Raw genomic sequence first — 14,814 nt, 5'->3', positions numbered from 1 at the left:
ATACATTTGCATCAAATTACAGCGGGCACACCATATTGGCAAGCTATCCATCCACAGACTCAAATATCTGTGGATTACCTAGCCCCATTATTGTCAAAGGTGCATCAACACAGCTATCTGCTTGCCACTGCAAAGTGATATAAGGAGGCTTAAGCATGTACTTTTTTTTGTTAAGGGGGTAAGACAATTAGCAAGGAGGTCTCAGCAAGGTTGTGTTGTATCACTCTAATTGTATGTCAAAAACATTATATATAAGGCAAGGTTAGACTTGGTAGAAGAAGACGTGAAACAGGAGGAAGAAACATCAACAATCTAAGATATGACAATGGCACCATAGTACTACCAGAAAATAGCAAATATCTGTAGATATTATTGAAGCACAATTGCAGACTTACAAATGAGCATTAAGAAAACAAAAATAATGACTACAGACGATGTACATAATTTTAAATTAGATGATGAAGCCATTAAAATAGTTTAAGATTTTCCATATTTGGGCTCAATCATCAATCAGAGTGGAAACTGCAGGCAAGAAATCAGAAGAAGGCTTGGACTTGGAAGGGTAGCTATGAAGGAACTAGAGAAGATCCTGTAATGTAAAAATACATCGATGAATACTAAACTTAGGATGGTTCTCTCCATGGTTGTGAAAGCTGGACAGTGAAAAAAGTTCATAGGAGGAAAATCAACTCATTTGAGATGGGATGATGGAGAAGAGCTCTGGAACTAGCATGGATGGCTAAAAAGACCAATACATGGCCCTAGTACAAACCAAGCCCAAGCTCTCTCTAGAAACAAATGTGACTAAATCGACATTGTTGGATTCACTAGAAAGAAAGGACTCACTAGAAAAGATGGTAATGCTTGGTAAAGTTGAAGAATCTGCATATTAGAAGGAAGGTTTGTAAAGGGTTGAATGAGCGTCAGTGAACTGTAGCTGAATTATAATAAAATAGAAATTCTGTGTATCATCTATTCCACACGAGGAACTGAATAAGTTACTTTACCCATCAGAAGGGCTGCACTTCCTCTGAAGTGTGCACCTTGGGTTCATTTTTGTCACGGGAAACTCAATTGTCTTGATTGCTCAGAGGGTTTATGTTAATTCCTGAACAGGGAAAACACAGACACAGTAATTCAGGCACTGCTAATTTCCTTTCTACATTATTGCAGTTGACTTTATGTGGGGCTGTCCTCAAGGATGAAATGTAAGATGCAGCAAGTACAAAATATGGCAGGTAGGTGTGGTTGTGGAATGAAGGTGTCATGAAAAGTTGTCAAGAAATTTGTGTAGAGACAATATTATATCAGTTTCAAAGGAATTGCTTAGGCTGTCAATATGCTTCCAACTGAAGTTGGTAATGAATTTTAAACCCCCAATGATTTGCAACTTCAGTATTTGAGGAAGCACCTGGCACTATATCTATCTGCCTAGTCATTAAGATTTAGTGGGGCAGGCAGGCAACAGTTGTCCTAGTTTGTGGCTATAAGTGTCCACAGAGCCAAGGGGTTTCCAAAGGTTGGTACAGTTTCTAGGAGATATAAAAATGAAATATAGAACCAGAGTCAGTGCACAGATTCAATGCAGTGTAGTAGTAGCAGGTTGATGGAGCAGGCAAAGAGGGTGGTAAGGAGGCATGCCAAAGTCAGTTCATCAGATGATTCTCACTGAGTTGTTAATCAGTCAAAGGAAAAGCCAGAAAAGTTGTTAGTGAAGCATAAGGGTCAAGGTAACTGGGTGATCACTCCACAATATTTCTAAGAATTCTGAGAACAAGGAATAAGACAGATAAAGATTTGTATTGTTCTCAGCACTGGCTGCTTGAACAGACTACAATTATGTGCTGCTCTACCTGATAAGAGATTGCTGATGAGGTGTTTGAATGTTTACTATTGTAGGCCTATTTAATACCAATTTGTGAGAAAAACCTGCCATATAAATTTAATAAATAAATTAGTAAAGTGCATACATAAGTACAGGTAGCACATGAAGGAAATCTTTGGAACTGTAGTTTTATGCCATATCTTATCACCACCACCTGTCCTGGCCCACTTCTCAGCCGAGTTACTTGAGTTCCAAATGGAGAATCCCTTCACCTATAAGTAAATAATAAGTAAATGCATTACATATGACTGGAAGTAGGCTGACTGGTAATGGGTTAAAAAGCAGGAGTGCAACCCCACTCCTCAATAATCATGTGATGGAAATATAGAGAAAAATGCACACAGTTCTCTTTCAAAATAACCATTCAATGCTGTTCAAGGGTATATTGGTCTTTGTTAAGCCCAGCAAGAATCTCTCTCCCACACAGGGAAAGATTACACTCTTAGCCTTTTGTTGTTTTGGATAGATTGCTTTTAAAATAAATATATATATATAGAAGCAAAGATGCCATTTTATCTTATGAATTTCACTTAATACTCTTTTTTGTCCACTGATGATGTTTAAGATTGTGGCTGAGTGAGACTTGTGCTGAACTTTTTTGAAATGCCTATGGACTCCCTGCAGACGTCACAGGTCTCACCAAAGTGTTCCTCCCATTTTTAATAGTTGCACACAGTGTCAAAGTAACAAAATGAAATCCAGCAAAAGGAATCTAAAGAAGTTTTAATTAACTGGGTCAACCAATGGACATTTTGCAGCTAAGAACTGGAAACAAAGGAAGAAACAGGAACTAAGAATGACAGGTGAGGAGTAAGCACAGGCTTTCATCTTTCTTAGTATTACCTCAAAGAGGTAATTTTTAACACTCTTCTCTGATGCCTCTGCTGTTAAAGATTTAGTATTCCCTCTTTCTCATTTTTATAGGAAAGAAAAAGATCAGAAATGAAGGAGATGAGAAGGGCATTGCAATGTTCTATTTAGTAAAAGTGCAGACTCAGCTTAGAGCCCTTCTTTAAAAACAGAGAAAGCCACCAACCAATCTAGGAGATTTCTAACTCCTTTAAACATGCTGTTCTTCAAACTGTAATACGGCAATAAGAAAACTGGAAAAAACTATGTTGGATCAGGCCAGAACCATACCTAAGACAATATTCATAATTGTGAACTGGCCAATATTCCACTCACACAGTGGTCTTCTGTTCACACAGTGGCCAACACAAGGGTTACTGTCCACCAGCCCTTGACTTTTTGCCTGAAGACCAAGGGCAAGGCCAAGGGAGAGAAATACTGGCTGCAAAATGTGAATTGCTGAGGAGATCTAAGAGTCAGAAATCATGAAAAGAGGGGCTGGTCAGGGCTGGAAAATGTAACCTCCTGGAGCATTGATGGGAAGCCCCTCTCTGCAGGTAAGGGGAAAGCTTCACCATCTCTTATGTTGTGCCTTCTCCATCATCTTCCAAATAACAAGAGGAAGGAAAAGTTATGTTTAAAATTAATAACAACTATGACCCCCCCCCCCCCCCCGCAACTATTGTAGTTACATTTAGGCTTGCCAGATCTCTGGGTTTCCCTTATTCTCCAGTCTTTGTGGGTCATCTCCAGACAGAAGATGAGGGTGGAAATTCTCCAGTTTCAGGCAAATTTCAGTTTTATCTCTGGGCAAGAAGAAAAGACTGCATCTTAATTTCCAGTGTTTCTGTTAAAGCAGCAGCTAGCTATAATTTGCAAGACTTCACTGATCTGTTGAGTGCAAAGATTCTAGACCTCTGGTCCTCCAGATGTTTTTAACTTCATCTCCGAGATTCCCTAATTTTTGGCCATGCTGGCAAAGGCTTCTGGGTGCTGAAGTCCAAAACAGCTGGAGGCTCAAGGTTGAGAACTTCTGTTCTGGAGGATCTACCTACTTAGTTTCATCCTTTTCTCCCAGCTGTTGTAGTGCCAGGGCTCATCCACTTTCTGTCTAGAAGGAAGTACTCTAGATTATATATACCTTTTTCTGTATCCCTAAATAAGTGAAAAGAAATATTCTTCTCATTTCACCTTGGTCTGAAATCAATCCCTTGAGTGAAGATTTTTGTTTTAACAAAACAGGAAAATAATGTTTATAGTTTTTTGTGGGTTTTTTTTTGGGGGGGGGGCTATGTGGCCATGTTCTAGAAGAGGTTATTCCTGACGTTTCACCAGCATCTGTGGCTGGCATCTTCAGCCATAGATGCTGGCGAAATGTCAGGAATAAACTCTTCTAGAACATGACCACATAGCCCAAAACCCCACAAAAAACTATGGATGCTTGCTATGAAAGCCTTCGACTTCACAAATATGTTTTATGTTTTCAACTGAGAAGCTGTGAACACTGTAGTTGGTACTTAGTCCTTAATGACATCATCAGGCTCGGTTCCTAGGTTTCAGTTTTTGATGAGGAACATTAGAGTCTGGGACAATCCTGAACTGGCAACTCTAGGCTTGAAACACAGAGGCCAAAAGGACCAGCTTTGGGTGAATCCAGGAGTATGGCATACATAAGATACACACCCCTGGATCGGGCTGACATTGTGCTGCTGGCAAAGGACCACCAATTGACCTTGGGTCACGGCCTTTGGTCACCACGATCCCACACTGAATTGGGAGCAACTGGGGCTGGAGTGGCCAGAGGCTGCTCTAAATTGCTGGTCTGCTTGACCCCTGGTTATATGTAAAGCGACTCTGTAATTTATAACGATTCTAAAGTAACTAGTTACCATATATAATAATGTACAAATTGACTTCATGTATAAATTGAGGGAAGGTTTTGGGGTAAAAATCATGGCTTTTGATATGACCTATAGATAAGTTGAGGGTAAAACTTTGGGGACTATAACACAGGATCTAAAGGAGAAAAAAACACTTCCCTCTCTCCTCCTCCTTCTCCGAACCTCCGAACCTCTCCTGACCACCTAACACCACTTATCTGGGGCTGGTGGGGAGGTTTTAACACAGCTTTGGGGAGGAAAGGAAGTGAAGTTAAATGGGGTGTTTCTTTGATGGGAAGAGAAGGCTTTCAGACTGGATTGGTCAGGGGAAGGAAGTAGAGCTAAAAGGGCTGTTTCTCTGATCGGAAGAGAAGGCTTTCAAATCAGATTGGAACAGGAAAGAAGTGGAGTTAAAAGGAGTTTTTTATGGGAACAGAAGGCTTTCAAATCAAACTGGGAAATCTTTCTCTCTCACACACACAGAGCAACTTGAGGTACCATTTATACTCAAATATGTCAAGAAATGTATGCCCCAAAATTGACCCTAAAATCCTTGGTCAACTTATATATGGGCCAATAACATTAAGGTCCTAAAACGAGCACACTTATGATGCTCCAAAACTACTGCCTTGAGTGTATTGACCCTTATATAAGTTGACCCAGGATTTTAGGGTCAGTTTGGGGCATACATTTCTTGACTTATTGTTGAGTATATATGGTATCTCAAGTTGCTTTTGAAAATGAGAAAGTTACAGCAGGTGCCATGTGGTATAAAACAGATATAAGTAATGAGACCACACATGTAAAAGCAACTGTAACTGTTATGGTCATCCTATGAACACCCTTATTAGCTTACACCCATAGCATAACTTAGTTATGCCTTAAAATGGTAAAGATTTCCCCTTGACAGTAATGTCTAGTCATAAGCAACTGTAGGGGGGGTGCCCATCTCTGTTAATAAGCCAAAGACAACTCCAGTGGTCGTGTGGGCAGCATGACTGCATGGAACACTGTTACCTTCCTACTGAAGTGGTACCTATTTATCTACTTGCATTTGCATACTTTTGAACTGCTAGATTGGCAGATGGTGGAACTAATGATGGGAGTTTACCCCATCGCATGACACCTATTCCAAAATAAATTTATTAGAATTTAATGGTTATTTCAAGGCTTGAGAAGCCCCTTTCATCTTAAAGGGAAAGATACAGATCTATTGGAAGCACCCAGCAATAGAACTAGAAGTGACAATTTTAACTCTTTCTCTTCTCTCAACTGTTTGGTGTATCCCACCTTCAGTGCTGATTTTACTTGGAAATGTGGGATGTGCTATCGGTTGCTATATAACCAGAAGTCCAGCATGCATATAAATATTTTACAAATAGACAGGCAGAAGAACATCCACCATCATCACCGATTCTGTGAATGATGGCAGGGCATACCAACACCAAATGGTCATACATGTGATTGCACACAGATCCTCCACAGACTGAAGCCCTATACAGACGGGCAAAAAGCGCCATCCTAGGGCTGAAATTAGGGCTCAAGAGAGCAGAGCATCCACACACTCTGTACTCTCTGGACTCCACTTTGGCGTGCGTGCATTCATACATCACACACACTGATTATGTGTCTTGTACACCAAATGGGGCGGCGCACAAGAGACATCACCGTGCTGCTCCAGAGCGCTAATGGCATCTTGGTAGCAACACGGAAAGGAGATGCATTTTGCAGATCCTTTTCGGAGTGGATCATTGCCATGCCCATGTGGTTGCTGCAGCAACAATTTGGGGGAGAAAGGGGTGGTGTCTCTCCATCTGTACAGAGCCTGAGTATCTATTATCCAAAATGCTTGGGGCCAGAAGTGTTTTGGATTTTGGATTCTTTTGGATTTTGAAATATTTGCCTATCCATAATGAGATATTTTGGAGAACACAAGTCTAAACATAAAATTCATTTATGTTTTATATATACCTTATACACATAGCCTAAAATAATGTTTAAAATAATATTTTACATAATTTTGTGCAGGAAGCAAAGTTTGTGTACATTGAATTATCAGAAAACAAAGTTTATTTTTTAAATAAAAAGGTTAAAGGTGTTAGTATCTCAGCCACCCATGTGGACAATTTTGGGTTTTGGAGTATTTGGATTTAAGAATTCTGGATAACAGTTTCTCAACCTGTATTTTGATATAAATGAATCATACTTGTCTGTTTGCATCTGAATATCAGTCAGATCTACATTTTATGCAAATATATGGCTTTTTGTTCCACATCACAAATGGAAAACATAGGTAAGGAACAGCAAGGACTGCCAGAACTACCCAAAGGACTTTTCTTCTTTCACTCTTGGAATGTTAAACCCATTCTTAGGAAATGAATATACAATTGGGCAAGACACATGGATGTTGCCACTTAGCACAGCATAGGACTTTATCACATGGGAGCAAAGATTTTTACACAAATTGTGCTTAGAGAAGACTTATCCTGGGAAGAACTAGGAATGCTCCTGCAACAAGTCATTCACAGGATTTCCCCATGAATGATTTAGTGCTGGAGCATTCCTGGTTCTTCCCAGGATAAGTCCTCTTTAATCATGATGCCATGTGAAAATCTCCCCTGCAATTGTTTGACTATCCTGGGGAAATGCCTTTTTAAACCCCTGATTTCCCCCATGTGATAAAATCCATAGTGTTAATATCGTTTTAGCTAGACAGAGAAGAGATAAGAGAAAGAGTTCCATGTTATTCTGCTGAGTGGTCTGAAATTTTGCATGCATTGTCATATCTCACTAGATGATGCAAGATGTGATGACTAGAAGCATGAAAGGAAATCTATGTCTTTGATTTCTGTCACTTCACCCATTAGCCAGAAATAGAGCTGAAGTGATTAATTAAAGTTAGCAGTTGAGAATCAATCCCATTGGTCCACTGTGTACTACTAGTGTGCCATCAAGAGAAGAGATTAATTTGTATTCATTTTGCCTTTATGGTGAACGTGCCTTAGATACTTTGCATTATTCTGATTCTAGTGCCAACACCCTCAGAGTTGTGTTAAAATAAGACCTGGAAATAGAAATGAACTTTCTGTTCAATGAGAACATAACAAGATGCTCAAGCTGGCATCAGAAGTATGTTAAAAAAAAAGATGAATCTTAAATGAACTGACATGAAATGAAAATGAAAAAAGAAAGAAGAGGAAGAAATAAAAGGTGGAAGAAGAAAATAATTTTAAAAGGGCAGTGGGCAGAGAAAGGAAGTAATTTACTCAGACTGAAATTCATAGAAGCATAGAGGTGGAAGAGACAACAAGGGCCATCCAGTCCAACCCCATACCACTCAAGCACACAGAATCAAAGCACCCCTGATAGATGGCTATCCAGTCTCTGTTTACAAAGCTCAAAAAAGGAGACTCCATCATACTCCGAGGCAGTGTGTTCCACTATTGGACAGCTCAGAAGTGGCCCTGCTTTCTTTTTCTGTTTCTTCCCTTAGCTGTATTATCTTCTACATGATTTTACTTCTGAAACCAATAGTGCAGTACAAAAACCTATTTGGAACAAGACCACAATATCAAATACCACAACAATTGTATTTCAGGTTACTTCAAATTAGGAAGAAAGTTAGATATGCTCAGTATATTTTTTATATATTGAAATGTACAGAACAACAAAACATACAGTATCTATATATCCGTATATCTCTATATATTTATATATTCATTGCATTTCCTCACTGCCTTCCATTACAGTTTCAAGCCAGCGTATCACAATAGAATAAATACAAAACACAGTAAAACATTAAGGAACACAGTAGGGTAAAAGTTCAGATAAAGTCAATAGAAAACATATTAGTACACATTACAAAGAGTCTACTATATATCTCTGTCATCATGCATAGTATCATGTCTAGAAATGATATCACGTGAATATCATGTGAGAGTGGTTTCATGTCACAGCAGATGTCTAAAAAGCAAGATTTCAAACTGAAATCTGCACACTCAAGATGGTAAGCCAATGGACATGAACTCCTTCTCCATATACTATCACATACAGCATGCTCAATCATTTCCTGTTTAATATCTTACAAAATAGCTTACAAAATTCTGATGTAGTTTTACATACAAACACATGTGTAACAACTGGGATCTGCTGCACTGGAAAATTATTTCTGCAAACTGGAGTGTGAGCAGCACCCCATTATGAACAAAGTTACAGTTTATGATATGACAATGTGATTAGATGTTCAAAGAAAAAGAGGAAACTTTAAACATAAAAAGGAATGGGTCAACTCCCACCGTTTTCATTAGTGGAGCTTTGGTTTCTACCCAAATTAGATAAACAGTTTTCCACAAGTAAAAGAGAAAAAAAGGCTTATAGGCTTACCTTTTGCTTTGTTTTAGAGACTCCGAACCTTTTTTCCAAGTAATAGCCGCTTTAGGAGAGGCCTCTGGTTTACATCTGATCGTGATTTCACCATCCATATGGACAACAGATAACTTTTTCATAGGGTTTTTGGAAAAATCAGGGGCAGAAGCTAGAAATAAGTAAAACAGGAAAAAACTGCAAACATATGCACATCACTTTAAAAAATAATCTTTTTTTTTTCATATCATAATCAAGCCCTATCACTGATTTCATGTGTATATACTGGCATACTATTAGGGACATAAAGAAGTGTAAGTCAATATTTATTTATTTTTGTCATTGTGGAAGTTGGTATTTTCTTCCTCTTTGCAACACCAAAGCCCCCACCCCAGACCCATTGCTGCTGTGTGTTAACCCTTCCATGGCTATCCAAGTAATATGAAGATTGATGAAATCATCCACGGAGACCTCTGAAGGACACCAGTTGATGTCAGCAGATGTCCTACATCTGGTTTTGGGAACATAGCCAGAACATTCTCTGATCTTTCTTACTCTCTGTCAGCAATAGAATGGCCATTGGAGGAAAGCTATTGCAGAGTCTTCAGGATGTGACAGAGTTCTGCATGTGGGCCTCTCTTATGCTAAGCTCAATAGTATAGAATATTGGCCAAAGTTTAAAAGCTTAAGCTCCATAAACTCCAATTAAGCTTAGCTACAAATAGCGTGATTGAGTTGTCATGAGGAAGAATAAAGCCACATATAATTTAGTGGGGTTCCATGGGCAAAGTTCAATATAGGCACAAGATTTCTGTGAAAAATGAATTAGACCACAATTCTATATAAATTTACTAGGGAGCAGGTCCCACTGACCTCAATGGATTTACCTCTGTGTAGATATACATATACAGTGCGCCCGCATCATACATGGGCACATCTTATGTGGCTTCCAGCATATGCTGGAAGCCATGCTGGAAGAAGTGGCACCACACGCTGGAAAAATTAATGGCATGCGTGCCCGTGTCACAGGCACCATGCGGCACCGCAGACACAAGCCCCGTTATCTTTAATGGGGCTTGAGCATCCGTGAAATTTTCCTTACATGGGGGGGGGGGAACTGGAACGAATCCCCTGCATAAGGGAGGGGACCACTGTATAAAATATACATGTTAACGCACACTAGCTTTCTTTCCTTACATTCAGAATGTCCTTATATGGCTCTTTTCCCTAAATTTATCTTCTCAGTAAGACTAATTGATTTTGAGAAATCATATTATTTATTTAATATTCAATATTTCTATTTTACCCAGCCATTTTCCAGGCATCATCAACTTACCAATTACTCTTAACTCAGCATTGGAATATATTGAGCCATATTTGTTTTCTGCAACACACTGATATAGGCCAGAATCCGAAATGTTCAGCATAGTTATAGTGAGGGTTCCATTCTCAATTTGAATTCTTTCCTTAAAAGCAAGGAAACCAACATTAATTTTGTTAACTAATTTACCAGTAATGATTATGTTTATATCCAATTTTTCCTCTATTCAGTTTAAAGCGGCAAGCATGGTTCTCTTTCTACCCATGTTGTCCTCATAAAAGCCTGTGAAATAGGATTGTCAAAGGGAATCAGATATATCTCAAATTTTGGATCAAACTGGTGGTGATTTTTACAGCTATGTATCAGCTCCCAAGTGGATCAGGTCAGACTAATGCTGATTCAGAGTGGTATGGCATAGTCCAAAGTTATTTGGACTGATCTAGAGTTTCAGATTTAAAAAATAGCAGGGAAAATCATAAAAATTTGGCTCCAAAAGGACAATGTAAGGTACTGTGATGACAAAGAGGATGGAGGAACTGGGCTTTACTGACAGAAGGCAACATCTAACCAGCAAAATCCAATCAAAGGATTTATGGGCAGTTTTGCCTTTCCTTTCTTCAGAGACTGAGAGAGTGTGACTTGTCCAAGGTCACCCATTGGGTTTCCATGGCTGAGTGAATCCTGGTCTCCAATATCATAGTCCAAAACTCAAATAACTACACTACTCTTGCTCTCTCATACTATAATGCAGAGTATTGCTAATATTAGTATTGACTTTACTTGTGCATCATCTGAGATCATTTGATACAGAATAGCATACAAATATTTTTAGGAAGGAAGGAAGGAAGGAAGGAAGGAAGGAAAGAAAGAAGGCAGACAGACAGACAGACAGACACAGTGCTAGCACAAAAGCAGCAGGAATTGTCAAAACTCATCTATCAACAACTTTTAAAAACTGTTTTTATTCTTTGAAAAAAATAGTAAAATGTACAAGAGCTTACAAAAAAAAATCACCCTGAAGCTACCTATCTGAAATTTAGCTGAGTCAACCCACATTTCAACATTTAGCATGTCTCCAAATTTTGTACAAAATTATGAAAAAGCAAAATTGTTAGATTCATTTTCATTTTCTAATGCAAGGCAATGGGGGATGTGATGATCTGGATTTCTTAGCAGCCATAGGAGTAACTCTCCTTGAATTCAACATAAAACAAAGCAGCTTCTTCAGCACTCTAGGTTTTCCTTAGAGGATCTTCCTCCTAGTTCTGACCTATACCAACCTTGCTTAGCTTAAAAATCTGATGAGAACACAGCCCCAGGTTGTGTGACTGGTACACAGCAAATCTAATTAAAAACCTGCTATTACTTATCCACTTTTTATTTCCATGGAGCTGGCTACAAATACCTTCTGCATACTGAGTTGTATCTGCAGGCTATTTTCTGTCCTCAGAGTGAATCCTACACTCTGTCTCTCTCTTCTCCACACACACACATACAAAATCCTGTGAATATAAGCATAATTACACAGGTATTTCATTTCATACGCTCAATCTCTGAGTACTTCTCAATTGATTTTTAAAAAATTACATGAGGAATCTGGTAAATAAATATTCACAAAGGCTTAAATCATATTTAAATATAGGGGAATGAAGACCCTTGCTAATGGAGCTGCGCTTTATTACACCTTTGCATAAACACTTAGTGAGGCAGTCGTACAAGAAATTGTGCAAAAAAGTTGGGCAACAATGGTATGCAAAGAGTTGACAGAGGGCAATTATTCATACTTTCATTTTATTACACTGCTAACATTTTCCTTCAAACTATGGTGTGCAGAGAATTCACAGAGGGAAACTGTCCACCCTCTCATATAATGCTAAAACTTGGGAGTACCCTACAAATTTGATGGATGATAGATTCCAAAGTCAGTAATCTTCTACACAACATGTAATTAACTTATAGAATTTACTGCCATAAGATGTGGTGACAGCCACTTGCTGTGATAACTTTAACATGGTATAGTAAAAATTCATGCAGGATGGCGTTGACCACAGGGTCACTGTGAGTTGAAGCTGACTCGAGGACGGAACAACAACAGCCAGGGTTGATGCAGCAACTGTGAGTATGGATAGTTAAACAATGTGTCTATATTCAAAAGCAGTACAAAAATGAATTGTGTTCTGTTTCTGTATGATGCTGCCTCCATTCTCTGCTTGTGAGCTTCCTGACAGCATTTGACTGGTTATAATAGGAAAGAGGTCCACTACAACTCTATAATCTCTAACCATTGGCTGAAGGCTTCTAGACACTAAAGCCCAGCAGCATTTGGAGACACCTGTTTAAGAACCACTAATCCAGGTGATCTGATTCAATATGGTTTTACCTGAAATGTAACTTTTTAGTACAATCATTTTATTGTTTAGAATGGAAAGTAGAGTTTAGATTTAGCATTGGGGGTAAGATTAAGTATGGTAATAAGTAAATTACCTCAAATAGAGAGGCGAGAGTCAAAGGTTGGGTTGAAAAAGGGCAACAATAGTTTATTATTTTTACAAAAAGGAATCTGAAGACTCCATATATTCAATTTGCATACTAATTAATATCCTCCCTGCCTTGTCCCCTTCCCAACATGTCAGAAGCAGAAATCATGCCTCTTCCTGCTCAAAGTAATTCCCTGAAGTGAGACAACCCCTCTAGGAGAGCTACTCTGATCCAAGACCATTGACTGGTTTTTCTGCTAGTCACATCTTTTTGTGGCCAGTTTGTCATGACTTTGATTGTCATGGCTCAATGCTATGGAATTATGGGGTTTGTAGTTTTGTGAAATGTTTAGCCTTTTCAGTCTGAGAGCTCTGGTGCCAAAACAAGTTATCCAGGATCCCATAGCACAGAGCCATGGCAGCTGAAGTGGTGTCAAACTGCATTATTCTGCAGAATGGCAATAGCTCAAGCCATGCATGCCCCAAATCTGGATATTCTATCCATCCACAACCCATACAGACTTAGAAGTTAGAAGATTCTCATATACCATCTTCTACTTTAATAGGTGGCCCTTCTACTAATATCGGTGTGTGTGTGTGTGTGTGCATGTGTGCATGTGGTTTTTGCTTTAACCTGTTGTCTTTGCCTTATTTGCTTTTTAATGTATTATTATTATGTTTTATGAAATTACAATTTTAAATTTTGTACCCTCCTAAATAGTGCATAAGCACACAGTACCAGTTTCCAGATGCAGAACAGCTCCTAGACTGTATGGTGGTAAATCATGTGGGATTCAGATTGTTCAGAAGAGGCCTTCTATAAATTTATCATCAAACATGCAATGGTAGGATTAGCTCAACAAGGTATGGGCAATTCCATGGCACTGGGGGCTGGAATTGCCTCACATGGTTCCTTAAAATAATAGAATCAACTTCTAGTTGACTTTCTGTTTGTAAAAAAAGGACTCTCCTGGGCCTAAAACAGCTCATTAAGGGCAAACCCCACTGAAATTAACCCCCATACCCCTGGAATCATAATTATTTCAAAAAATCAATTGCCATGTGGGGGCAGGGACCCTTGGGTGCCTCAGAATGTACTTGTCCCATCATTGACTGAAATAATTATGTCATTGTGGTATATTGGTTTGAGTGTTGGACTAGGACTCTGGAGACCAGAGTTGGATTCTCAGCTCAACCATGAAATGCACTGGGTGACCTTGGGCAAGTCACATGTTCTCAGCCTCAGGGGAAGGTAATGGCAAACTTCCTCTGAACAAATCTTTCCAAGAAAAAAACATGATAAGTTTGCTTTCGTGTCACTGCAAGTTAAAAAAGACTTGAAGTTACACAACATAGTCATCATCATCAACAACTATTATATATCATGGAAAGAAAAACTTCAGTCTATTGGAAATGGATTAGCTTTCAGGGTATCTGTCAGTGATTTTGAGTGAGAAAGCTTCACAAAATAAAGAATCAGATGTACATTTTAAACAAAAGCTAAAATCAAATATAGCTTTTACCTCTGGTATTAGGAGCTGCCCATTTTTAAGCCACTGGTATGATGGCATTGGTTTCCCAGTTGCTTTACATTCCCATACCAAAGTGTCATAAAGAGAGACATGGACATTCCCAAGCCTTTTATCCCATTCAGGGAGAGCTATATCAACAAAGAGAGAGAGAATTGTTATAACTGTAGTTTTAATTTGCTTTGTTTCCCAACAGTTTCATGCTTGTAATCCATTGAAATATAACATTTGCACAAATAAGGTTTCTAAAATAACCTCCTGCGTGTGTTACTTAGAAAGGAGCAATTTAAAACTCTGGGCTCCATCCAGAGTTAGTCATAATTGGAATTTCCCAGCTGAATCCAATGGACTTAACATTAGTCATTAATATATGAAGAGGTGATTTCATAATCAAGTAGTTTACTTTTAAAAAAATGGATGGAAACTTGGTATATCGACACTACATAATTATAGAAGTTTTATAACACCTTAACCGCTATGACTTTCTCCCAATGAATCCTGGCATTGTTCG

The 14,814-nt window shown here is 38.7% G+C and overlaps 1 protein-coding gene and 1 long non-coding RNA gene across 8 annotated transcripts in view; both read right to left on the bottom strand.

Moving 5' to 3' along the window:
- The window catches only part of LOC121922680, a 365,925-nt gene that overhangs the window by 122,856 nt on the left and 228,255 nt on the right, over positions 1-14,814 (bottom strand). The window lies entirely within an intron of this gene.
- The window catches only part of LOC121922678 (contactin-6-like), a 193,882-nt gene that overhangs the window by 71,390 nt on the left and 107,678 nt on the right, over positions 1-14,814 (bottom strand). For all 7 annotated transcript variants that reach the window (XR_006102208.1, XR_006102209.1, XM_042452387.1 and 4 more), the window contains 3 exons: positions 14,298-14,434; positions 10,313-10,442; positions 8,998-9,148 (listed from right to left, as the gene is read on the bottom strand). Coding sequence is in view for 5 of the 7 variants with exons in the window: in XM_042452387.1 (XP_042308321.1) it covers positions 8,998-9,148; positions 10,313-10,442; positions 14,298-14,434 (418 nt within the window). In the remaining 2 variants the exon portion in view is untranslated. The remainder of the gene's footprint in view (positions 1-8,997; positions 9,149-10,312; positions 10,443-14,297; positions 14,435-14,814) is intronic.

Source organism: Sceloporus undulatus, chromosome 2 (genome assembly GCF_019175285.1).
Source record: "Sceloporus undulatus isolate JIND9_A2432 ecotype Alabama chromosome 2, SceUnd_v1.1, whole genome shotgun sequence".
In the NCBI taxonomy this organism is placed as follows: domain Eukaryota; kingdom Metazoa; phylum Chordata; class Lepidosauria; order Squamata; family Phrynosomatidae; genus Sceloporus; species Sceloporus undulatus.
Note: the sequence above shows the minus strand (reverse complement) of the source record. Positions and strands in the feature narration are given on the sequence as shown.